At 41.4% G+C, this 26,319-nt stretch overlaps 1 protein-coding gene across 4 annotated transcripts in view; it reads right to left on the bottom strand.

The window, feature by feature from the left end:
* The window catches only part of PIK3C2B (phosphatidylinositol-4-phosphate 3-kinase catalytic subunit type 2 beta), a 168,600-nt gene that overhangs the window by 38,177 nt on the left and 104,104 nt on the right, over positions 1–26,319 (bottom strand). For all 4 annotated transcript variants that reach the window (XM_073667035.1, XM_073667033.1, XM_073667032.1 and 1 more), the window contains 14 exons: positions 22,765–22,907; positions 17,503–17,691; positions 16,731–16,824; positions 16,538–16,632; positions 16,165–16,345; positions 15,851–15,958; positions 12,679–12,771; positions 8,473–8,602; positions 4,375–4,511; positions 3,417–3,586; positions 3,146–3,302; positions 2,078–2,187; positions 1,778–1,979; positions 1,501–1,625 (listed from right to left, as the gene is read on the bottom strand). In XM_073667035.1, coding sequence (XP_073523136.1) covers positions 1,501–1,625; positions 1,778–1,979; positions 2,078–2,187; positions 3,146–3,302; positions 3,417–3,586; positions 4,375–4,511; positions 8,473–8,602; positions 12,679–12,771; positions 15,851–15,958; positions 16,165–16,345; positions 16,538–16,632; positions 16,731–16,824; positions 17,503–17,691; positions 22,765–22,907 — 1,934 coding nt within the window. The remainder of the gene's footprint in view (positions 1–1,500; positions 1,626–1,777; positions 1,980–2,077; positions 2,188–3,145; positions 3,303–3,416; positions 3,587–4,374; positions 4,512–8,472; positions 8,603–12,678; positions 12,772–15,850; positions 15,959–16,164; positions 16,346–16,537; positions 16,633–16,730; positions 16,825–17,502; positions 17,692–22,764; positions 22,908–26,319) is intronic.

Below are 26,319 nucleotides of genomic sequence, written 5' to 3'. Positions count from 1 at the left end.
GTAGATTGTGAGCCCTCGCGGGCAGGGTCCTCGCTCCTCCTGTACCAGTCACTGTCACATTGTGTTCAAGATTATTGTAATTGTTCTTGTATTATACCCCTTTTTCACATGTAAAGCGCCATGGAATAAATGGCGCTATAATAATAAATAATAATAATAATAATAATAATAAAATGGAGGCTGGATTCAAATCCCACCAAGGACAACATCTGCAAGGAGTTTGTATGCTCTCCCCATGTTTACGTGGGTTTCCTCCGGATTCTCCGGTTTCCTCCCACACTCCAAAGACATACTGATAGGGAATCTAGATTGTAAGCCCCAATGGAGACAGTGATGATGTCTGTACAGCGCTATGGAAATATATGCCGCTATATAAACGAGTAAAACAAATAAAAAATGGCAACAATTTCATGGATATGTCATGATGTACCTATTAAACAAATATAATTTTAACCTATGGATATCAGATGCCACTATTAGGCATCCATCAATCACAGGCTATTATGCCATCTATTTATGATTTAAAAGCTATTGAAAAGCTAATGATGTATACATTTAATAAATGCCAGTGATGGATGCCATACATAAGCTCTAATGGCATTTGTTTAACTGATATTTCGTTAAAAACTTATGATGTGGTGTGTTCAGTTTTTTATAAAGTATTTTATACTATTTTTTTCTGGATCCCGCAGAACGGAATAGTAAAAATGTCTTTAAATATTCTGATATGGCATTATGAACGTGTTGATTTGAGCACAGGTTTGTATGATACATGGCCCTGTTTCTTCCAATAAGTAAGGGTAGCTGAGGTTTGACCTGCACATGTGTGACATATTCTGTGGCTACTAGACAGATGTTGGGTACAGCCTTTAAAAGAAAGCTATATTTTTATTTCTTAAATTAATAAGAAGTTGAACGACTGAGCATGTATAACCCTGCCCACACCACAGCTTTCTGTATACAATTTATAGTGAGAGAGAGCCGCTAATCAGTGTTGACGGCGTGGATGGACTAGGAGGCACGAGGCCAGTTGTCCTGTAGTGATAATCTCCTACTGATAAAACACTGATTGTATTGAAATAGCCAAACACAGCCAAGTAAGTGACACATTGCTGGAATCAGGGTCCCTACTCTGACATTATGGTGCTCTTAGATTACATAACAAAAACCTGGTGACAGATTCCCTTTAAGATTCGCATCTAATATTTATTTTATCAAAACTACTTCCAAATTCCACTAGCCAATTACCATGATCCAACTAGAACTGGCTGAGATTGAATGAACCCTGGAAATAATAGTACAGTGCATTTTTATTTTAGACTTTTTTGATTTTAAAAAACAACAAACATTAAAACTGTTTAACAACTTAAGGAAATCTGGGGATTCAGAAGAAAGAAAGTGCAGCATAAACACTATGTATTCTATATGGTATCACAGGAGATTACTATAAATCCATTTCAATAATGTTTTTAATGTTTAGTGTCCCAATTATTGAGGTACCTGGGAAGTTGTGATGCTGGGAAAAGTAACCTTAGTTTGCTATGCAGCTCCTGGAACTCCTCGAAGGATCTCTGTACATGAGGGGTCTCATGCAGGCTCTCCCGTACCACCTTAATAACATACACCTGCAACAAGGACAACAAATATTGTTAATACACGTTTACAGCAAGGCAACGACATTTCCAAATCTTGTTCCAGACTAGATTTATATGAAAAGCTATCATTTAGCATACGTAAGGGACAATAGTTAGACTGGTCTGAAGAGAACTCCACTTACATATCCTTTATTAGGATTGAATATCTTCTTATAACGAGTTAGGAAAACATCACGGATCCTCCCATCCACTTTCATTGTGTGAGTCCTTGGCGCGAAGGAGAGTGTTAACCGCTCATCTGAACCACTGAACTTCAGCTGTGCCAGATTGTGAATGAAGAAATTTAACTTTGTGGCTACTGATCCCAGACTGGACTCTATGAGCCTGGTGAAGAGAAATAAGGATGCACACTACTTAGTATGATTGTTGATGGTAACCTGACATGTAGAAGAATGACCCACTATACAGACAGCTCCAGTTACCGGGTGAAATATGTTGTGGCATCAGCTTCTGAATCTTGTGGGCGCAGAGCGTCATAGACGTACTTTAAATCCTGCAGGTCAGACAGCTCCGGAATTCCACATGACAACATCTAAAGCAGATAGTTGGAGGTTAATCTCCCAACAAGAGGCCAAGATTTCAATAATTATAGGCTGAAAATATTTCTGGAACAGTTTAAATAAAATCTGCTGGTTGCATTGGACCAGGCTCAACCAATACAAAGGAGGAACAGATCATATGAACGTGCGATCACACCTTATGGATTAAAGTGAAGCTCCACTCTTAATCGCTTTTTATTTAGGGCAGGGAAGTCAAACTCAAACACACAGAGGGCCAAAAGGAAAAATTTGGACAAAGTCAGGGGCCAACCAGTATACAGTATAATGGGCCCCACATAGTCCTCCATACAGTGTAATAGGCCCCATTAAGTCCTCCATGCAGAATAATGGGCCCCACATGGGGTGGCGGTTCTGGTGTCACAGGCCTAATATGATCACCTTGCAGGCCAGATGTGGCCCGCGGGCCAGTGTTTGACATGTATGATTTAGGGTCACCACTTTAAGATCTTTAAGGCACACCAAACACTGAATAAAGGCCCCCATACACATTATGTTGTCGGCCAAACCTATCGATATCAATGGAGTCTAATGACATTTGAATAAAGGCCCCCATACACATTAGGTTGTAGGCCAAACCTGTCAATATCAATGGAGTCTAATGACATTTGAATAAAGGCCCCCATACACATTAGGCTGTCGGCTGAACCTGTCGATATTGATGGGTTCAGCTGATGTTAGGCCAGCGGTTAGTATAAAAGAGTATAATTTTTTATGCCTGCCACCCTATAGAAAAAGAACACAACTTTTTTTCCCCAATAGAATGGAGGTAATCACATTTGTTTTAGTTCTTTCAGATAAAACAGAAGGCAAAGGTCCAATATAGAATCACAACCATTGTATGCAAAACTTGTATGTGTGCATGAGGACCAAAACGTGCAAATCTGCAGAATATCTGTCTCCATTATAGCAGTATAAGAACATTTCACTTACTAGTCCCAGTAGATTGAGAAAAAGGTGAGTATGTTTGCGGATTAGATTATAAGCCTGGCAGCATAAATCCACAAAGTCATGAAAGCGGCTAGAAGTTTTGTCCCCTCCATTAATTACATATGCCATATCTGATGTGAAGACGAAAGGTGCCCGATCCCTGCAATGGCAACAAAATAGAAAGAAATCCACAAATTTAATGGGACTTTAGTCAAATACTTCAATATTAGATTGTGTATGTGTTATATGTTTTATACGAAACAATCGTACTCACCGTTTAATGTTCCCAAACATTTGAGCGTGTCCCAAGAAGCGGCCAAAGTCTATGTGAAACATGTGGCCACTGGTCTTCAGCATGATGTTGTCATTGTGCCGATCACAGATCCCAAGCACATAGGTGGCTACGCAGCATCCAGCACAAGAGTAGATGAAATTCTCAACTGCCTGTACAATTACATGAAGAACAGTTACCAACGACTAGAAATTAAGTTGACCGTGAGCTAACAAGTCCTAATTCTGCAATAATTGCCTAAATGTAACATGTCCTCATTACATATCAGCTCTACTGACACTTGTATTCTTCAGGAAATATGAATGCTGCATCATGTTTTCCTAGAATCCAATGTTGTTCCCCCTTATTCCGCCTAAAAATGTATAAATAAAATGACAACCGGGTGTTATCAGTAGGGGTCATGTCCCTACACTACATAGTCTGGCATTGCCAATCAGTGCTGGAATTACCAGGCTATGTAGGGACATACTCATTTAATGAAAGGGAAGGAATGATAACACCTGGTTATTAATTTGTTCATAAATTTGTAGGAGGAATTACAGAGGAACAGGACATCACTAAGTTCTAAGAATAAGTTCTCCAGAACAGTCATTTTATGGTGAATACAAGTATTTATTAAAACACACTTGTCAGGAGCTGCGATAGGTCCTCTACAAGATTTTTATTATTAATGAACACTAGGACAGCCTGGGATAATCAGGGATATGCTGATCCCAATGACATAGTATACCCTCTCTTAGAAAGCATATCTAAACAGGACAAGGCTACAATGAGTCAGAGTGCTGCTTTCCCGACACATAAAATATGCATTACTTTCCCGGCTAAAGTCCCTGCTGCTCCAGTGCCACCACTCTCTGATAATTGTGAAAAGGCATGGGCTTAACAGATAAGTAATGCTTATTTTGTTAGTTTACACCATCACCAGCCTGGGTTATATCACCTTTTCATACTCATCCTCTGTGGGATTGTGTTTTTGCAGCCAGACAGCAAGAGGTCGGTCTTTAAATGAACCAGTGACTCCATGCTCCACCTGGATCTTCCTCAGAGTTTCTGCAGATGGGATCATCTCAACCATACCTGGAAAATAGTGGTCAAATTATTACCTTAAGTCTAGACATGTAGATGTTATGTCCTAAATATACTCAGATTTTCATTATGATATTATATATCTTAAAAAATCTATTACAGAAAATAATAATTAACACATATAAAGGGATTGTCCTTTTATAGGGAACCAGTCATCAGATGCATACTGATCCAACCACTAGCAGCATGAATCAGACACTGGCTGAGCAATTACAGCCAGGTACATTTTACTGAGAAACACCGCATACTTAAAAAGCCGGCCAAGGACTGTGTGTCCTTGCTGATTAGTCCAAGTCGAGTCCCAGTTCTGACTAGCCAGTGTTTGCTCAGAAAACGCCACAGTATTTCATGATAAGACATCCCTGGCTACAAACTCACAGTGTCTGATCATTGCCACAAAGTGGTTTCGACCAGCATGTATTTGATGACAGGTTCCCTTTCATTTATTTCTTTTTTTAATCTGTTGATTTTCTATGCATATAAATGGCAAACAGACATGCACTCACTCACTGCTGCTGCATCTGGTCTATGTTGATGAGTCTGCAGCAGTAATGGCATGTAGACATGAATGACCACTGCAGCCAATCACTGGGGTCAGACAGCACCAGACTGCTGAGCTTAGTGATCATATGGTGTCAATGTGATACCACTGCTGTAACCACATCAACAAAAAAACAAAAGGCAGTGGAGAGCCATTGCCGGAGCGACAGAGGGTAAGTACTGCTGTATCTGTCCATTTTAAGCACAGGAAAGAAATGTTAAAAGGGTAGTCTGTTGTCATTTTTTTTTATTTAAAAGGGTATGCCCATCGCCAAGATCGTATCTGAATATGTAGTAGGTGTAATAGTAATAATATTAGCCAATACATCCAATTAGAACTGTAGTATAGTTCTTCTGATAAGCTAACAACTGTAACTCTCATAACTAGTGTTGAGCCACCCCCGTAGTGTTCGGGTTCGGTTCTGCTCGTCGAACACCGGCATGTTCGTAGAACGGTTCGTCGAACACGGTCGAACACCGTTAAAACCAATGGCAGGCAAACAAAAACACATAGAAAACACATAGAAAACACCTTCAAAGGTGTCCAAATGCTGACAAACTGCTCAGAATAGAATAGAATAGAGCATTAGTGTTTTCATGCACCCGTCTCTTTAAAAAAGCCGGCCGGCAATTCATCAGCGGCATACACCGGTACCTGACAATTTAGAACAGAAAGAATAGAGCATCACACATAGATTAGATAGATAGAAACATGTCAGTCACATATATAAGAAGTACAGTGACAGTGTTGGTTACTGTTCTTGTCATTTAGTGTTAAAATAAAGGATTTATTAAAAAAAAAATTGGCATGGGGTTCCCCGTAATTTTAGTCTCTAGCGGAGGTTAAGCAGACGGCTGAGGCAGATGTTTGAAGCCTGGGAAGGGGGTAATACCCACGGAGCTTCCCAGGCTACTGATATCAGCCCCCAGCTGAATACCTAGCCTTTACTAGCTATTAAAATGGGGGATCCAAAAAAAAATGACGTGGAGTCCCCCGTATTTTAATAGCTAGCAAAGGCTAGGCAGACAGGTGGGGGCTGATATTAATAGCCCAGGAAGGGAGCCATGAATATTGACCCCCTCCCAGGCTAGAAACACCAGCCGTCAGCCGCCCCAGAAATGGCGCATCCATAGGATGCGCCAATTCTGGCACTTAGCCTCGCTCTTCCCACTGCCCTGTAGCGGTGGCAGTGGGGTAATAGGGCTGGGGTTGATGTCAGCTTATAATGCCAGCTGACATCAAGCCCAGGTTAGTAATGGAGAGGCGTCTATAAGACACCCCCATTACTAACCCCATAGTCAAAGTTAAAAAAACACAAACACCCAGAATAAAGTCCTTTAATTGAAATGAAGACACAATACTTTAATGTTCTAAATTAAACCATACTTACTGTCACGCCCATTTCAGCTGAAGCCAATGTCTTCTGCAATAAAAGTAAAATAATAAACCAACCTCATCCTTACCTTTCCATGGTTCCCAGGACGGCTTCAGATCTGCTACATTGACATGACAGGCTGGATCATAGCAGAAAGCTGCCATCCAGCTAGCCATGCCACAGACACTGAGAAGCGCAGGCATGCTTGCGCTCCTCAGTGTCTCGCTGTGACGGCATCCAGATGAGTCGAGTTCATGTCCAATGAACTCAGCTCACCTCATGCACGTCACTGACAGCGTGAGAGAATTCTCCTGCGCATGCGGTGCCGGCAAATGACGTCACCGCTTGAGCAGGAGAATTTTCTCACGCTGGGGCGGCACTGAAATGGCAGGCTGGATGGTAGCAGAACGCTGCCATCCAGCTTGTCATCCTTCAGAGATATTGCCTGCGCTCCGCAGAGTCTCTGAAGGATGGCATGTTCCGACTAGAGCTGTATCCTACTTGCTCTTTAAATCTGTAGGTCGGAGCCCAGGAGATGCAAGTCTGATGTAGGGACTCATCTACAAGGTCACATTGTCATTGGCCAAACGACTCACACAATTTGGCCACACTGTGCGCTAAGTATCTCAATTTTATAAGTCTAGTCTATATTGCATGAAGTTAAAAATTCATATGATCAATGATTTCTAGAATGGACACTAAGGCCTCATTTAGATGGCCGTGATTTTTCTCATACCTAAAAACACGGGACCATTGTTCATCATTCTTTCTGATCTGATTTTTATCAGTGTTTCGTCCATGATTTTCAAGGATGAAAAAAAAATGAAACAAAAAAAAAAAAAAAAGATTCTGCTATTTTCCCCTAAAAAGTTAATCACCGAAAACACATGGATTGCACAGGGATGGATGGGTCCATTATTTTCACAGACCCATAGACTTGCATGGAAAATTTTAATCCGTGTGTCGGATCAAAAATGGACATATCTCAGTGACTTATTGTGGACTACTCAGTCCGCAAAAAAACAAGACTATATGAACGGTACCATAGGCTATAATGGGTACGTGTTCTATTTGCGAAGAACACTGATAGAACATCTACGTGACTCACGGACGTCTGCTTGAGGCCTTATGTAGCAAAACTAAAAGTCATAGCACTCATATTCTTCCTTTCCGCAGTGCAGACAGTCTAACATTCACTCCTCCACAACTGATGACCTGTAGACATTATTTATAGCTCTTGACTGTCAAAGCCTAGATTAGAAACTTAAATTTAGAAGCTCAGTGGCAGTCCCAGTTTCCTGATGACATGTTTCTAGTCTAGAATATTGCAGGAAAGAGCCATAAATAACATAAAGACTGTCAACTGCAAAATCGCCAAAGCAACTTCCATACCTAAGAAGCAATGGCAGTGCGGCACAAGCAAATATACAAATGTACACACCACCGTCATAACACAAATCATCTACTGCGCTTCCCGACTTCTGGACATTGATCAATGGGATATAATGCCCTTCAGTGGCAGAGGAGACAGGAATAACTACTAAGAGACAGATGAAGCAGGATCAGCTGGAGAGATTATATATTCAGTCAATCTTTATTAAAAATGTAAAACGTTTGTCCTTCATCTGACAATCTAGACGGACGTCTCAATTGTACAGTAGATCACATCTAAATCAATAATAGCTGATCACATATTATATGGCTAAACACAAAATATATCAATAATAATTGATGCTAATGTCCTTATAATCCATTTTTATGTTTTTAAATAATGGGATCCCTAACAATAGCACTTGTTAAAGCATTATTTCAGAATGAGGTACAAGCTATCTGAGGGTCTAGCAGAGGAGAAGACTACAAACCCTCCATAGACCACATAGGGCATAAAATCTATTTCTTTTATTTGCGGACTTGCAGTTATCAGGTGAATGACATTTGAAGGCATGTCCCAATAGTTTATCTTTCATGTAATGTTTAATATAATGTTTTACAAGTAATCAATTTTGTAGTGTTAATAGTAAAAAAAATAAACATACCCCGTCCTCGTCCGGTAGAAAAGCAGCGGAAGATCACCATGCGCATGTCCAAACCTTCTTGTATCCAGATTTTATTCATGATGCGAATCATCTGCAAAGTCAACATGTCCTGTCGGAGGTCGTCGCCACACTGATCAAGAAAACAGATATTTTGTTAACCAGCATCATTTATTTTAATTGTCAAGTAAGTTCGCAAAATAAATTATTTGAAAATAATGTCACATGTGAACCCTCTTCTTTTGGAGATTATTGTTATGCTGGTGCACTCCTCTTTGATCCTTCGGTCATGATGACCATTTTATACTATTGCTACTCCCTTGTTTAGTTACAGTGGGGGAAATAATTATTTGATCCCTTGTTGTTTTTGTAAGTTTGCCCACTGACAAAGACATCAACAGTCTATAATTTTAACGGTAGGTTAATTTTAACATTGAGAGATAGAATATCACAAAAAAATCAAGAAAATCACATTGTATAAATTGGATAAAAAATTTTGCATTTTGCAGTGATAAATACGTATTTGATCCCCTACAAACCATTATGAGTTCTGGCTCCTACCGACCAGTTAGACGCTCCTGATCAACTCGTTACCTGCATTAAAGACAGCTGTCTTACATATTCACCTGTATAAAAGACTCCTCTCCACAGACTCAATTAATCAGTCAGACTCTAACCTCTACAACATGGGCAAGACCAAAGAGCTTTCTAAGGATGTCAGGGACAAGATCATAGACCTGCACAAAGCTGGAATGGGCTACAAAACCATAAGTAAGAAGCTGGGTGAGAAGGAGACAACTGCTGGAGCAATAGTAAGAAAATGGAAGAAATACAAAATGACTGTCAATCAACAACGATCTGGGGCACCATGCAAAATCTCACCTCGTAGGGTATCCTGGATCATGAGGAAGGTGAGAGATCAGCCTAAAACTACACGGGGGAACTTGTTAATGATCTCAAGGCAGCTGGGACCACAGTCACCAAGAAAACCATTGGTAACACATTACGCCTTAAAGGTTTAAAATCCTGCAGTGCCTGCAAGGTCCCCCTGCTCAAGAAGGCACATGTGCAGGCTTGTCTGAAGTTTGCCAATGAACACCTGGATGATTCTGTGAGTTAGGCTGTGTGCCCACGTAGCATTTTTCAAGCGTATATGCTGCGGAATTTCCGCAGCGTAAACGCTTGAAAAACGCATGTATATCCGCACCCCATGGTCCCCAATGGGATTCCGCAAGTTCTATGCACATGCTGCGGATTTTTCCGCAGCGTTTATGCCGCGTTCAAAAATCCGCAGCATGTCATTTAATTTTGCGTTTCCGCAAGCGGAATTGCCTTTGTCCAATGCATAAAAAACGCAAGGCAATTCCGCATGTGGAAAACGCGTGATAAACGCGCGAAAAATGCGCGATAAACGCGTGCGGAATTCCGCATGCGTTTTTCCGGGAGAGGACTTGCATTTATGCAGCAGAAATTTTCTGCTTCATAAATGCAACGTGGGCACATAGCCTCAGGCTATGTGCCCACGTTGCATTTATGAAGCAGAAAATTTCTGCTTCATTTCTGCAAGTCCTCTGCCGGAAAAATGCATGCGGAATTCCGCACGCGTTTATCGCGCATTTTTCGCGCGTTTATCACGCGTTTTCCACATGCGGAATTGCCTTGCGTTTTTTATGCATTGGACAAAGGCAATTCTGCTTGCGGAAACGCAAAATTAAATGACATGCTGCGGATTTTTGAACGCAGCATAAACGCTGCAGAAAAATCCGCAGCATGTGCATAGAACTTGCGGAATCACATTGGGGACCATGGGGTGCGGGTTACCAAGCGTTTTACAAGCGTTTCCGCTGCGGAAATTCCGCATCAAAAACGCTTGAAAAACGCTACGTGGGCACACAGCCTTACTGGGAGAAGGTGCTGTGGTCAGATGAGACAAAAGTTGAGCTCTTTGGCGTTAACTCAACTTGCCATGTTTGGAGGAAGAAGGATGAGTACAACCCTAAAGAACATCATCCCAACCTTGAAGCATGGTGGGGGAAATATTATACTTTGGGGGTGCATTTCTGTAAAGGAGACATGATGACTGTACCGTACTGAAGGAAAGATGGATGGGGTCATGTATCGCGAGATTTTGGCCAACAACCTCCTTCCTTCAGTAAGAGCATTGAAGATGGGTCGTGGCTGGGTCTTCCAGCAAGACAATGACCCAAAACATACAGCCAAGGCAACAAAGGAGTGGCTCAAAAAGAAGCACAGTAAGGTCATGGAGTGGCCTAGCCAGTCTCCAGACCTTAATCCCATAGAAAACTTATGGAGGGAGTTGAAGCTCCGAGTTGTCAAGCGACAGCCTCAAAATCTGAATGATCTAGAGATGATCTGCAAAGAGGAGTGGACCAAAATTCCTCCTGACATGTGCGCAACCCTCATCATCAACTACCAAAAGCATCTGACTGCTGTGCTTGCCAACAAGGATTTTGCCACCAAGTATTAAGTGTTGTTTGCCAGAGGGATCAAATACTTATTTCTCACAGCAAAATGCAAATAAATTTATCTAATTTATACAATGTGATTTTCTTGATTTTTTTGGATATTCTATCCCTCAATGTTAAAATTAACCTACCCTTAAAATTATAGACTGTCCATGTCTTTGTCAATGGGCAAACTTACAAAAACAGCAAGGGATCAAATACTTATTTTCCCCACTGTAGATGTATAGGATTTTTCCTTCTTTTCTGTCTGTGACAAATTTTCAACTTGCTGCTCTAGCCCTATATCAAAATACACTGCCTACTGAATCATGACTTGTTAACTACCCCAACACCTATGTGATATACCCCCATACAACCCCCAGATATAACTTTGTAATACCATTGACAAATAAAAAATATATACATTTAAAAGAGGAGGACTTGAACTCTAGTGCCACCCAATGGATGCAGCAATCCTAAACATTAATATTAACCCATTAACGAGCCTTGCCACAAGACTGAATAAGAAGCCAAACCAGACACTATTTGCAGACATGTGTTTTGGAGTACTTGCCCCCCCTCACCAGTTCAAAGCAGGAGATCTGATTTGGCTAGGTGAGAGGACTCTGACAGGGGATCTAAGGAATAATGTTTCTCCTTGTGCAGTCGGCCCAGCCAACGTAAGGAGACTTATAAGCCAAACGAGACTCCTATAGGAATTTAAATATACAAACAGCATCTTTAGAGAGGAAGAGGCAAGGAATTGGATGTAGCAATCATAAAAGTCAATACTGATCCTTTAACAAGCCTTGCCACAGAATTTAGGATAAATAGCCAAACCAGACAGGATTGTTACATCCAATAGGTAGCATTATAGTTCAAGCATCCAATAGGTAGCATTATAGTTCAAGCATCCAAAAGGTAGCATTATAGTTCAAGCATCCAATAGGTAGTGTTATAGTTCAAGCATCCAATAGGTAGCGTTATAGTTCAAGCATCCAATAGGTAGCGTTATAGTTCAAGTCATCTTCCTCTCTGAACAGGCTATTTGCATTATTAAATCCCCAGAAGAGCATTGAATGGCTTATAAACGTCCATATTTTTTGGCTCTTTCCACAAAAAGAAACATTACCCTTTCAAAACCTTTCCAGAGGCCTCTCACCCAACCAAATCAGATCTCCTGTTGTGCACTAATGAGGAGCAAACACCCAGAAACACTTGTCTGGTTTGTCTTCTTATCCTAAGTCATGTGTCAAAGCTAGTTAAAGGGTCAATACCGACTTTTAGGATTGCTACATCCAATAATTGGAACTAGAGCTGAAGTCCTCTTCCTCTCTGAAGACTTACGCCGGCTTGGCACTATCCAAAAGGAGAAAAGTTACCCCTTAGAAACGCTATGTTTTAAGTGGATCTGTCACCTGATTTTCCAATACATACATAATTAAATAGATCTCTTAGACATGATGAAGCTGGTGTACTTTGATAAGCCATATCAGATTTGAGTCTTTATTACGGTTTGAAAGTTTTCATGCCTGATATTAAAATGAGAGTTTTACAAGTCCAGTTAAAGCTACCCAGCTGGAAATAAAAACTTTTAAAGAGGATTACATAGCTGTCAGCTCTAGAAGTCTCCATCATCTCTTCTATAGAACACCTGCAGCACTATACACTGTGTGTGACATGGACATTTTACTCTTACAATAAAGTACTACTTTCTTCATTTTGCTCAGTTGTTGATACATACTTTAAAAATAATAGGTATGTTCTCTCCCAGGGGATCCACATTCTGGAAGGTAAGCTTCAGAGGCACAGCATTGGAGTTGAAGTGGGAGCAGCCCTGGAAAAAAAAAAGACAGGCTTTATCACTGCGTTTATATACTTTTTCTAAAGTTTGCCAGAGATGATATATTTTTCTCTACAGATTCTGACAACTTTGAAGGGACCTAAAGCTAAATATTTATGGGAAGGATCGATCTATTAATAGGATGAAAATGACCCTGCACATTGATTTTCAACCTCAGAAAAGAGATAAAGTTGGCGGCCAGCATTTCAAAGTCATCACAGGAGAAGACCTGTGCAATGGAATTGGTATTTGTTTTATAACTATACATTGAAACTTATCCAATTACACCCCGAATATACCCATACAATATGATATAATAACCAGGAGGTTTTAAACATTATGCATAACTTACACCACTTGAAATAGTAAGTGCAGAAGCATAGATTCTCACTGAGTGACCGCACCTTGGTAGAAAGTCTCCATAGACTAGAACTCTAAGGCCTCAGTTTATCATGAGGGGCAAGGGGGAGAGTGTGAGGCGCCTGATTCATGAAGAAGCACATGGCTCTTAATGAATCCGGCGCCTCAGTCAGCACTTCACCAGAAGTTTAACTCCAGTCTGTGACTGGAGTAAGATTTGTGGCGTAAGGAACACCACCGCTCATCATGAATTTTATGGTTCGGTCCAGCTCTGTCCACTCTTTTGGAGTTTGGCAAAAGTGGTGGGAAAACTTTTCAAAGCTTCTTAAGCCAGAAACTGTGTAAAAGCTTTGATGAATTGGGGCCTTAGTGGTACGCAAATATATTAGAGAAATAAGATGTCCGCCAACCCAGCTAACAGTGGCGTCATGGCACCATTCCTTTAGGTTTTAGTTGCCCCTGATAGACAGAATAGCTTAGTCTAAGCCAGGGGTCTAAACACGCGGCCCGCGGGCCGCATGCGGCCCCTGAGGCTGCTTTATGCGGCCCGCAGGCACAGACCCCTTGATGATCCCGACCAGGTCCAGGAGGAGCCGCCGACAGCAGCGCTGCATTGCCGCACAGAGACTGTTTCCCAGCACTGCATTTCCAATGCCAGCCGCCGGCCAATCAAAGGCCAGCAGCTGATATCTGCGTGTCGGCGCAGCGAGTATGACGTCATTGCCATATGCAGATGTCAGCTGCTGGCCTCTGATTGGCCGGCGGCTGACATTGAAAATGCTGTGCTGGGAGACAGTCTCTGTGCGGCAATGCAGCGCTGCTGTCGGCGGCTCCTCCTGGACCAGGTCGGGATCGTCAAGGGGTCTGACTCTGTGGTGCCTGCGGGCCACATCTGCAGGAAGGCCGCCGAGGGAACGGAGGACAGGTGAGAATCATCTTTTTTTTTTTTTATGTGTGTGAAGAACAGCACAGGGGGCACAGAGCCACAAGAGGGGACCTGGATGGGGCACATAGCCACAAGAGGGGACCTGGATGGGGTACATAGCCACAGGATGGGGACCTGGATGGGGCACATAGCCACAAGAGGGGACCTGGATGGGGCACAGAGCCACAGGATGGGGACCTGGATGGGGCACATAGCCACAGGATGGGGACCTGGATGGGGCACATAGCCACAGGATGGGGACCTGGATGGGGCACATAGCCACAAGATGGGGACCTGGATGGGGCACATAGCCACAGGATGGGGACCTGGATGGGGCACATAGCCTCAAGATGGGGACCTGGATGGGGCACAGAGCCACAAGAGGGGACCTGGATGGGGCACAGAGCCACAAGAGGGGACCTGGATGGGGCACATAGCCACAGGATGGGGACCTGGATGGGGCACATAGCCACAAGAGGGGACCTGGATGGGGCACATAGCCACAAGAGGGGACCTGGATGGGGCACATAGCCACAAGATGGGGACCTGGATGGGGCACATAGCCACAAGATGGGGACCTGGATGGGGCACATAGCCACAGGATGGGGACCTGGATGGGGCACATTAGTACAAGATGGGGACTTGGATGGGGAACATTACTACAAGATGTTTGCCATTATTACTATATGATGCTAATTGTAAGACAATATTACTGAATGTGGCCAATTGGGGGAAACAAAATTGTAAAAATCAAAAAAATAAAATAAAGCATGAAAAAATATTGGGCACTAAAAATGCTGTTTTATATGTAAACTAAAGTAAACACAAAAAAGTGCACGTTTATTATCGCCACATCCATAACAACCCAAGCCATAAAAAAATAAACACGGAAAAAATGTTCAAAAGGTGTATACAAAAAAAAATGGTATCACTAAAAATGTCACATTGAACAAAGAATGCGGCCCCCCAAATTCAAATTTTTTCCATGTGCGGCCCATATACCCAGCCGAGTTTGAGACCCCTGGTCTAAGCTATTACACCCAGGTGGGGGGAGGGAGGAAAATTCACATATACAACTAATATATGTCAATAGGATCCATATTTAAAAAGATCTGTTATATCAGTCACAGATTCTTTCCTTAAAAACAAACCTCATGACGTAGTGTGCACAGAGTCCTCAAGAGCTAAAAGAGTAGTAAGTGATAGTCAATCTATAGTCACTACTTTAAAAGGAGGACAAGGGGCAGTTGAGTAACCTGACAGACTATAAAGTAGGGGGGCACAAGCTTTTCTTGCCCAAGGGCCGATTGTCAGATTGAACTATTTGCAAGGGCTGCAATAAAATCAAAAGCTGTATTATGATTGGGAACATTTATAAAATATTTTAACTAAACTTCATTAATGTCAGATGTACGCAACATAGAGTGTACTGCACTACATCACATCTCTTCTCTCTGGCAAGGAATATACACTGTATGTCATAACCCAACCGACAAAGACAAGCATGTCTATGACCATATAGTTGAGGGGTGCACAGAATAGCATCAGGGGCCAAATGTGGCCCCTGCTATAAAGGACAAGGGTGAATATCCCCTTAAATAAACAGATTTTTAATAATAAACTGGAGAATCAGAAGTAAAGAATGTGTGTTCCCTGACCAAGATTAAGGATATATGTATGACTATGGGCACATCAAGCCACATTGATCAATGAATGAACATGACTCTTGAGACATGGTCCACATTTAAGAGCTCACTGACCTACATGACTAAAGATGTGGAAACATACCTGAGGCACAATTCCTTTTACAAGAAGACTGGGACTCAAGGGGAGGCGACATGATCCATTCAGAATGAAGAATTGCTTCACATCTTCTAACCCATTTTTCAGAATTTCCTAGGTAAGAGAATTATCATTTTTAATTTGTGTAGCAATATAATTGCATTACTGCAAATCCCCAGAAAATAAAAAAAAATAATGGAGATATACTTGTATCAGCATGATGCTCATATCCTACGACCAGCTTAGTGATAACTTTATAAGCTGAGAGAATAGCCGATGTCTAGATCCCTTAGAGACATTACCGGAACGATCTCACTTACGGGTCTGGATGACGGAGCTCCCTCTCGAACCTTCTGCGCTAATTTAGTCAGTGTGTTCACCAACCAACACTGACGGTCAAACTCTTCTCTCAGACCTTTCCCGCAACAGCACAGCAGAGCAGCGAGCAAGTACTGGTAGCGAATACTGAACTGAGAGTCCTTCAGACAGTCCTTTAGCAGCCTGGTCAAGACAGAGACATCTTTATTAATATAACTGGAAATCCTGGCAGAAGGTTCTCCATGCGGCATATAACCGGCACTATTCAGTCACCAGGTACAAAAATCATAACACTTATTACAACCTGAACCCATAAGAAAGGAGGCTATATCTGGACACAATTCTATATATTAGACAAAAGAATAAAATACTCACCAGAAGAAGTAGTGAGTGATCCTTAAGTCACAAATGGCTCTTTTCAGCAGGAACCTAACAAGTGGGCTATCCAGGTAGCATTCATATTTAAGAGCCTGGGATGGGATGATACAAGGAAAATGATCAAAACACACAAAAAATAATTTCTATTTCTCTAGATAATTCTTGATTTCATCATACAATGCATACAGACCTGTACAAGCTGTGGTAGGTAATCCAGAAGCTCGGCGTCAGATATAGTATCAATCCATTGCACGGCTGTACGTCTTACTTCTTGATCAGGGAAGCTGTTTAGAAGTGAAAATGAAGCGCAAATATGATGTATACTATATGTTCATTAAATATGGAACAGCAGAGAGATACTTTCTACTCCTAGCAATTCCCTAATATAAAGTTTTCAGAACCGCAAATCAAAATTAAAAATTCTCATTGGCCTGTTTGCTACACCACAACAACGGTTTCTTTTTTTAAATTTCCTTATACTTCAGGCTTTTCAAAGTTATGCATTTTTGTAATATACTTCATTACCTTATTTTGCTTTCTTCTCTCTTAAACATTGAGCTACAGTGTTGTTTCGCATGCTTCTTTAGAAGCTCCTTTCAACTGCTGCTGTGTAAAGGACTTTCACTATCTGAGCTTCTCTACTCTCAACCTCCATACTCATGTGGACTCCCGTACACAGAACATTTGAACAAGGAGTACGGATATTGTTGAGCAGCAGTTGAAAGGAGATTCTTGAACAGCATAAACTGGGCATTGAATTAGCACTGCAGCATAGTTTTTGGGAAAGAAGGAAACAAGATAAGGTAATTAACTAGATTGCAAAATTCAAAACCTGGCGGATAATTAATAATACAAAAAAAAAGTTTATTTAAATAAGTTACTCTTATAATACTGACAAGGATTACAGCAGGACTGACAACTGCATGTTAGCAAAATGCTACAACAATGAAAAAAGTACTTACGTGGCATGAAGAAGACCAAGGGCATCCTGATGTTTCATATGAGTCCACTGACCCAGTAAAGCATAAATGTCTGGAAGGCATGACCACTGCCAACTCGGTGCACTAGCCAGCAATAATGGAAGGGAGCTAATCTCTGAGTGACAATAATAGCGCATCTCCCACAATTTTTTCTTATCTGCATCTGTCAACCTTTAAAATAAGAAAGCGAAGAAAAAAACAGATGAAAAAAATCTCACATTACAACAGACCTGGGCAAAGTGGCTGTTACTGTTTGGCCTGCGGAACTAAGCAGCCAAAGTGCTGGAATCGGTGGCGTACCGCACCACACGGCCACCCCTTGGCCGAGTGTCTTGATTTCAATGGTATCCGCATCCTGAGGCTCCCTTTTCCACTATTTAGCCTGTTTGAGTCTCAGCACAGCAGGTGCAATGACATCACTAGATGGTACCTGCTGCATGGAGCCCCAGGCCACAAACTGCACAGAAAGGAGCCCACAGCATTAGATACACAAGGCTAGGTGAGTAGATTTATTTATTTTTTTCAATTGTCAGACAGTACTTCGGTGAAGCTGTGGAAGCCATCACAGTGTGTGTGTGTGTATGTATGTGTAAGGTTGTGGGGCCATTGTTTTAGTCAATACTTGGGGGGGGGGGGAACTGGGGCCCATCATACTGTGTGTGAGGGGGCTGCAATGGCTGTGTGCTATCATACTGGGTGCGGGGCATCATACTCGGTGTGTAGGGGGAGGCTATTCAGCAATCATGCTGTGTTTGTGTTGAAGAGGCTGTTTGGCTGTCATGCTGTTAGTCAGTACTTGTGGGGGGAAACTGGGGGCCATCATACTATATTTTGGGGTGTAAGGATTGGGCTATCAGGCCATCATACTGTGTGTGGGGGCATAATACTGTGTATGGGGGGCTATGGGGTCATGATAGTGTGTTGGCAAATCTGTAGATCAAAGTATATCTATACTTATAAAAGGAGCAATATGGATTTATAAACAGCAGTAAATTATATGGTTTTGATTAGCTGTTAGAAGTAAGCATACATGATACAATAAGCCCTAGCATAACTTGTATTAGCAGCGGTGCTTGATAACATACTTAATTCTGCTCAACATTAAGTGATAAAAATTAAAATAATAATCAGAATTAAATTCAGTCTGCTGGTTCGGTTCTACACAAAAGTCCCAGTCTCGCCTGTGACCCTTTGGGAAAATTAGCTGTATTACAGTATAGTCACAACAACAGCAAATATTAATAGATGTAGGTTAAATAACAAATCTGTCCATGTCCCTTATTGGTGAGCCCCAAAAAATCTAATTCATACTAATTAACCCCTGCAATGACCAGTATCAGTAAAGATTTAAAATAGGTTCCCCATTTTGTTTTCAGCCTTTTGAGAAGTTCAGTTTCGGGTGATCACCAGGAGAGAAAAGCCCCTCTTGGTGACCTCTCACAGCACTGATCTGCAATGCCTATTCATTCCATGTCACAAGTTCTGAAACATCTGTCCTGGTCCTCAGAGAAGCCACACTAGGGCTGCTTGATGACAACCAATCATCCACTCTTCATAAGACGCATTTTACAGAGGAAATGGCTTATAAATGGGAAAAATGATCCACTGCATATGACCAATATATGGCCCTGACATATAACACTGCCATACAATTGCTTGAGTCCCATATAATAGGAAGACTTATATCTTAGTGCTCTTTGTAATGAAAAAGACACCCTTTTTTGGTAAACTTCGGCCCCTTATGGATATGTTTAACCCATCACACACATCTATGGAAATTCATGTTTTATCATGCACCCATACAGCTCACACAAGGCACGTCCAAAGAAAGAACTGTGTGCACAGAGATCTATGTCCCAAGCTGGCCCAAAACATAACCTCCATGGGTGGCACACCAAGAGATCAGGGACCAGATCTGTATATATGAGCACAGCATGTTAGTACAGCAGAATGTTTCCATTCACTTGGATTCCTCTGCCCTTATCAGTGCGGGTGTATTACAGCCACTAGATGGCAGCACACACAACAATCAGAAGAACCTGACCATATCCTATGAGGACTAACCCCACATGGACAGGTTGATTTCACAAGATGATCTCTTTTTTCTTTACATTTTAAATGTTTAAGAAATAAATCTGTGGAATACGAGAAAGTAAAACGTTTTACCAGGTACATTCAAGACAAAACAATGAAAGTAATCACAATTAAAATACAAAACCCTAGTAACTACACGCACACAAGAAGCGTGAAACAAAGCTCCTCGGAGACGAGAAGTCTGAGCTATCGCTTGCCAGTCTCAGTAACGTAGGAGTCTCAAATGACAGGGTATGCCGCCACAAGACAAAGTCTTTGTGATCCTTCGCTACAGTCCCCTTTTTCTTGCTATATTCCCAGGCCATTCTGGGTGTTGAGTTACCATCAGACAGCTGCAACATGCATGGGAGTATGTGAAACACATGGATCACACCCATGACATGTTCTCAACTGTTTTGACATCAAGGAGTCCGGGTTTGGGGACACTAGAAGATGACCGTTTTGTGAAATTTGTGTAATAAATAACGTGACCCGTTTCATGTATCACTACGGGCTACTCCATGTCAGTAATCGGAACTCAATCTTCATCTATGGACTAATATATGCAAGTGCTTTACTAGCATGAAGCGTAGTCATAATACACCATATTATATGGTATAATGCACTGCCATACTCCGCTTCCAGGGGACATGATGCAGGGTTAATGGCAAGGTCAGGTCTGGAGAGAAGGGGCACATGCCCAGGGTCTTTTGCCTGGTGGCCCAAAGATCATCACTGTACAATAAATGCAGCTGTGACCTAATGTTAGGAATTCTTGGTTGGCTTTAAAAATGGTTGTCAATGTATGGGGACATTTTTTTTTGTTTTATTTTAAGGGGTTGTCCTGTACTTTTATATTGATAGCCTATCCTTAAGATAGGTCATTAGTATTAGATCGGTTGGGTGTGACACCTGATACCCCCAGCGATCAGCTGTTCTCAGTGTTGGCAGCAGCCTGATGTGATCTGTTGTGGAGCTGAACACCACAGCTCTGCCAACCCTATAGTGGCTGCGGCTGGGTACTGCACATCTGCCCTTATTCAAATGAATGGGGGCAGATCTGCAGTAAGCCTCACCTATTTGATGTTGATGACCTAGCCTAAGGATAGGCCATCGACATAACAGTCCAGGACAACTCCTCTAAATAAATGCATTACTGTAGCCTGAGTGTGACACTGTCTATTGCTGACTACAGAATGGGTTAACTGAGAATCCATCAGTGAGCACATTCTGATAGTCCAATGGGAGAGTTTCTAACTTTTATGGGGTTTTTTTCTGAGCTCCTCTTGGCTGATTTATGACCACAGACCACATCAAAGTAGAATGTGCAGAAAAATAAAGAGCCTGGCAAAGACAAACGCTGCAAATAATTAATGAAACCACACTTCAAAATTGATACTTAGTCCCAAATACATGCATTAAGGGAAAAAAATGATGCAGAAGGCAAATGAGAGCTACGCTCCTGAGACTGGGATTTTGGCTGTCATGGTGACTGGCATACTGGTCGTGGCCATCATGATGAGCCTTGTGATTGTCGGCAGAGCAGTGTGTTTAGTATAGGGGTGTGCTAGCTGTCAGGGAAGTTACGTGGTGTAATAGTGAGGAGGCAAATCAGCAAACTATGCAGGGCCACGTCACTGCTCCCTTTCACCTATTTTGTCAACAGCGCTGCAGTCAATCACGGAGCTCAGCTGATATAGATGCGAGCTGCTGAGCTCAGAGACTGATTACAGCACTGTTGACGTGAAATCACTGCTGTAGAGACCGGGGCAGCGGTGAAGGCACAGTGCTAGACCTGGGGAGGGCAAGTAAATCGCAGTTTGTTATTTGGGCTAAAAATATATAAGTATAAGGTTTATGGAATAGTCACAGAATGTGGTTGAATTGAATGATACGATGGTTATGGGTTTATAGGCTATGTACAAACTATATAGTATGTTACTGTGCACAAGTATTGTATGTCCTAGTGGCAGCCCTTCACTAGGTGAGAAAATGAAGATTTAGGAATAGCAGAAATTCACCACTCTAAAATATGAGTCTGAATAGGAGTCTGAATATGAAATATGAGTATGAATATGAAATAGGAGTATGAATATTTTCTCTTAAACCGACGTCTGAATTTTACATGCTTTGTTCTGCTCAGTCTTTACTCTGGGGGATTCTTGTGGGATATACTCGTCAACCATGTTTAAAGGGAACCTGTCATGTCCAAAATTGCTATTTACCTGCAAATATAGGGTCAATCTGCAGGTAAATTGCATTAAAATCATGTTAAGCTGCCTTACTAACATAGCAGATAGAAAAGGAGAAAATAAAGTTACATTATCCCCACAGCTGCTCGCTTCCAGCCATCGGGGAGGTGCAGGGAGCAGTTACAATCACCATGGCTGTAATCACTCCCCTGACACTCAGATTGATAGCCTGTTCTGTACACACACACTGCAGAGTAAGCTGTCAATCAAAGTGGCGAGGAGCGATCAGAGTGCGACCATTATATAGAGAGCTCCCTGCACCGCCCCAATAACTGGAAGCGAGCGGCTGCAGGGAGGATAAATTTTCATTTCCTCCCTGTAGACACTGTTCTATTAAGGTGGTCAGGCAGAATTTTGACACTATTTACCTGAAGATTAACCCAATACCTACAAGTAAATAGCACTTTAAGACACGACAGGTTGCCTGTAACTTCACATGGAAGTAAATGCACACCAGCACGTGAAAGTAGAGTTCTATATTATATTCACTAAAAGCCCATAGTGCAGCAAATCTCTGTTTAATTTGCAATCTTACAAAGTGATACAATATCGCTAAGATATGTCTTCACTTTATTACCACTGGGTCCTGAGAAAGAAGTGGTCATAGCAGTGGTTTAGCATTGGCTCCCCTTCAAAGTCTGCCCTGCATAGAAGCGTGCATGGATGACTCCCGCTGCAGGTCCCTGCACAGTACCTAGCCAGGAGCGCCATTGTGTAAGGAGAAGTGGTAATGGGGTAGTGGTAAGCGCTAAGTCACAACTGCAGCCTTCCATTCTGAATGTTGGTGGGAGTCATCTCTGCTTTCTCAGATACTTAACACTTTTTATAGCTATATGTCTAACGAAACTCAAAACCACACAAAAAAAACATATTAATCACTAAGAAACCTCCCTAATCACTGAGAAACCCCAGTACTCACCAGTATAAAGACTCCTTCTGCATGGCCTCTCGTAACTTGCTTTTATCTTCCTCAGATAAGCTGGAAATTTCGTATCTGGGGCTAAAAGCTTCACTTTCCGGTTTGGTGAATTTGACATCAAAAGCCGACGTCGGAAAGTCGATCTGTAACCGAAATATAAGAGTTGAACGATCTGGTGAAATTGGACGGATTAACTTTGTTTTAAAGCACAATATAAGAGGATGATCATCATCACTTACTACTATTAGTAAAAATTACCAACTTAAATCCGATTCTTTCTATTATTTCCCTTTCAACAAACTTGTCAGAATTCAATATTCAGAAGTAGGAATTCTTCCTTGTCTTTGGTTTTCCAACTTCTTCACTCCACATTGTTCATTATGTGGCATCATGCGCACTCTCATGGCATACCTTTATTGTGTAGTAGTGAGCTTCTGCCCTGGGGGATCCCTATAGGTTATGTTCCACCATAAATCAACACATTACAATGGCATTTTCCTACCTTACACTAGTAATTCACTGGTTAAAGAAGAGCAGACTGGTTTTATGGTAAGGAAAGTCTGGTTTCACAAAAGAAAGTCTCTATTATTAAACTCACAAGTTCTTTCGCTCTCTTAGTTTCCTGGCAAAAAAAACATTAGCAGCTGTTTTATATTCATTCTTTTTCCCTTTTTTCTTAATCCAGAGAAATGCGGCTCTATTTCCAAATACAAGAAGTGGAGGACGTGGCACATGCAGCCTTTCTACAACCCTGACCTGTAGACCCAGGACCAGAACGAATAGGTATTTTTGACCCAATTATTATTTGTATGGAAAAAAAGAAGTGCAAGAGCTTAAGAGATCAGAGAAAAAGGGAAAGGACATAATTGTACAATATATGACATTATGTCTCACTGGCTGCTTCAGGTAATGCAGTTCATCTCTTCCATACTTGGCACTATAATGATCAGAGATTTTAGCCATGCCAGTCCTGATTAAAAAATACCTGCAGGCCAGGTTTCCACGATTAGTATTTGGTGAGTTTTTGATTTTGAAGCATTTGTGCACCTATTAGCTAAATTAGGTTACTTGTATTTTTTCACAAATGCATTTTTATCTATATTTTGTGTCTCTCGTTGTCATGTTTTAAATAAAGCTACTTCGTTTTTGATACTTCTTGGTATTTAACTTTATTGTTACAGGCATGTGCAGATTCTTCCGAAACGTGCGTCGGGGTGGCCGCTCTCTATTCTTTATATAATATAAATACACACACACATATGTATATATATATATATATATATATATATATATATATATATATATATATATAACAAAAAGATATACAAAAGGAGCAGCTCAGACAAGGATTAGAATATATTATATATATATATATATATATATATATATATATATATATATATATATATATATATATATTGATCCTTGTCTGAGCTGCTCCTTTAGTATATCTTTTTGTTACCTCCTAATGTTTCAATAAAGCATACATTTTGCATTACTAGTCTGTATCCTAACTTATGGGTCAATCTTCTTTTCCTTCGCAACATAAAAAAGCATAGTGGGCACGCTGTGTTTTTTTTGCCCAGTGAAAATACATTGCGTCAGAAACTCATAGTGGGAACTTAGCTAATTGACCATATTGTACATCTTTAGGTTAAGTAAGCCAATTAGGCAATACATGCACACTCATGGATGATCCAAGGATAGTCCAAAGGCTGCAGAATAAGAGGATGATGATGCAGAATGTAATACAGTATAGTGAAATAGTCATATTTATATTATTGTTACTGTTCTCACCTATTTAAATTCATTAAAAAAACAGGGAACACGTATAATGTGGCAATTTAGGGAAACGTAGAATCCAAAAACAATTATTGTATAATTGTCCAATTTTTCAAGTACACTGATTGACGGAAACACAGTAAATTAAGGACATGTTTTCTTGGAAATTTTAAAAGCCAATACACAGAATTATGGAAAAGACCCAGCAGTCTACACGCTGGCTATCGACAGCACGGAAGATTAAAGACAGACACTGATTATTCTCCAATGAAAAGATTTCTTCATGATTCTATTAACCCTTGATTGAAGAACATATTTGTTCCATAGTTTTCAACTGAAATCAATATGACTAAACCAACTTATGTTGCTTAAAGAGTTAAAGAAGTTGTGCAGTGAAAACAAGTTATCACCTATACTTCAGATGGGTAATAACTTACTGATCGGTGGGTGTCTGACCACTGGGACCCACACTGATCGGCAGAACGGCGAATTTTTACCCCCGATAAAAAGCCACTACTCCATTCATTCTCTATTGCTGGACAAAGCCGAGCACAGCGCTCAGTATTCCCATAGGGAATGAATGGAGCTGCAGCTGAGCATGCGCACTTACGCTCCATTCTATAGGGGATAAAAGCACCCCGTTATGCAGATTGTTCCGGGTCCCAGCAATTAGATCCCACCAATCAATTACTTATCACCCACCCTGCCAATAGGTGATGACTTGTTTTAACTGGACAAACCCTTTAAGAAACAGCTTTGTGGTTATACATATTTGAAACAGTTAAAGTAGCACCACCATTTTTTTTATATATACATTAGTCCCTTTGCCATAGGGTGTTCATACACTTATCAATCGCTGTCTTCTCCTGTTCTCCACATGTCCCAGTGCTCTTCTTCACCAAGCACACGACCACAACTCAGACTAGCTTGCTCACACAGCGTCTTATGTGTGGACCGTACCTCAATGTAATCCTATGAGAGAAAGCAACTTCTGGTCCGCATGTGTGATCCAACTTGCCTGAATTGTGGTCATGGGGTTAATAGAAACACCTTTTGGTGGAAATGCTTTTTTAATTCCTTTTCTGTCCTAGACATCTTACCACTACTTCTGATGTGTGATAGCTTGGAGTCTTGCTATGCAGGAAAAAACTGAAGGGGCCGTAGCGCTAAACCAGTACCTTTATTCTAGAATTGTTAAGGTTCCTGCACTAGGACCCCCATAAAATAATGGCATATCTCAGCACAATAGGGGGATTGGAAAACCTAGGTAAATCCCTTGCTAATATGATATTTAAAAAATGAATATGCAAAAGAAGATAACTACTGTAGTTGCAGGTCGAAGACGAAAGTAATCCACAGATCATCTCCAGTCCCTCTGTCTCGGCATCAGCCGTGATGGAGAAGAAGGCTTGCTAAACAGCCACCTTTGTGCACACCAACATCGGGAGATGTAAGCTCTTCTCTGTGCCACAGCACATGTAGAAATAAAGTGGTGCTAACTGCAAGACACCAGTGAAGATATATATAGTATTGGTAATACCTTGCCGAGGGTCCGACTGCTGATCTCCAACAATTCCTGTCTAAATGGAGCAGTGGCCAGACATGCACATCCTTGCTCCACTCATTCTCCATGGGACTGCTGGAGGTGGCCAAGTACAGCTCTTGTTCCCTTAGAGAATGACTTGCGGGGTGGCTCAAATACCAGGCCAATGCTCCATTTAGAAGGGGCTCAATCCAGGGTTCTGGATTGGTGTGGATCTCAGCAGTTGGACC

Source organism: Phyllobates terribilis, unplaced genomic scaffold, assembly GCF_046119375.1.
Source record: "Phyllobates terribilis strain yellow unplaced genomic scaffold, ASM4611937v1 Scaffold_2__4_contigs__length_985480577, whole genome shotgun sequence".
NCBI classification, from domain to species: domain Eukaryota; kingdom Metazoa; phylum Chordata; class Amphibia; order Anura; family Dendrobatidae; genus Phyllobates; species Phyllobates terribilis.
The sequence above is the reverse complement of the archived record's forward strand: the minus strand, read 5'-3'. Positions and strand labels throughout refer to the sequence as shown.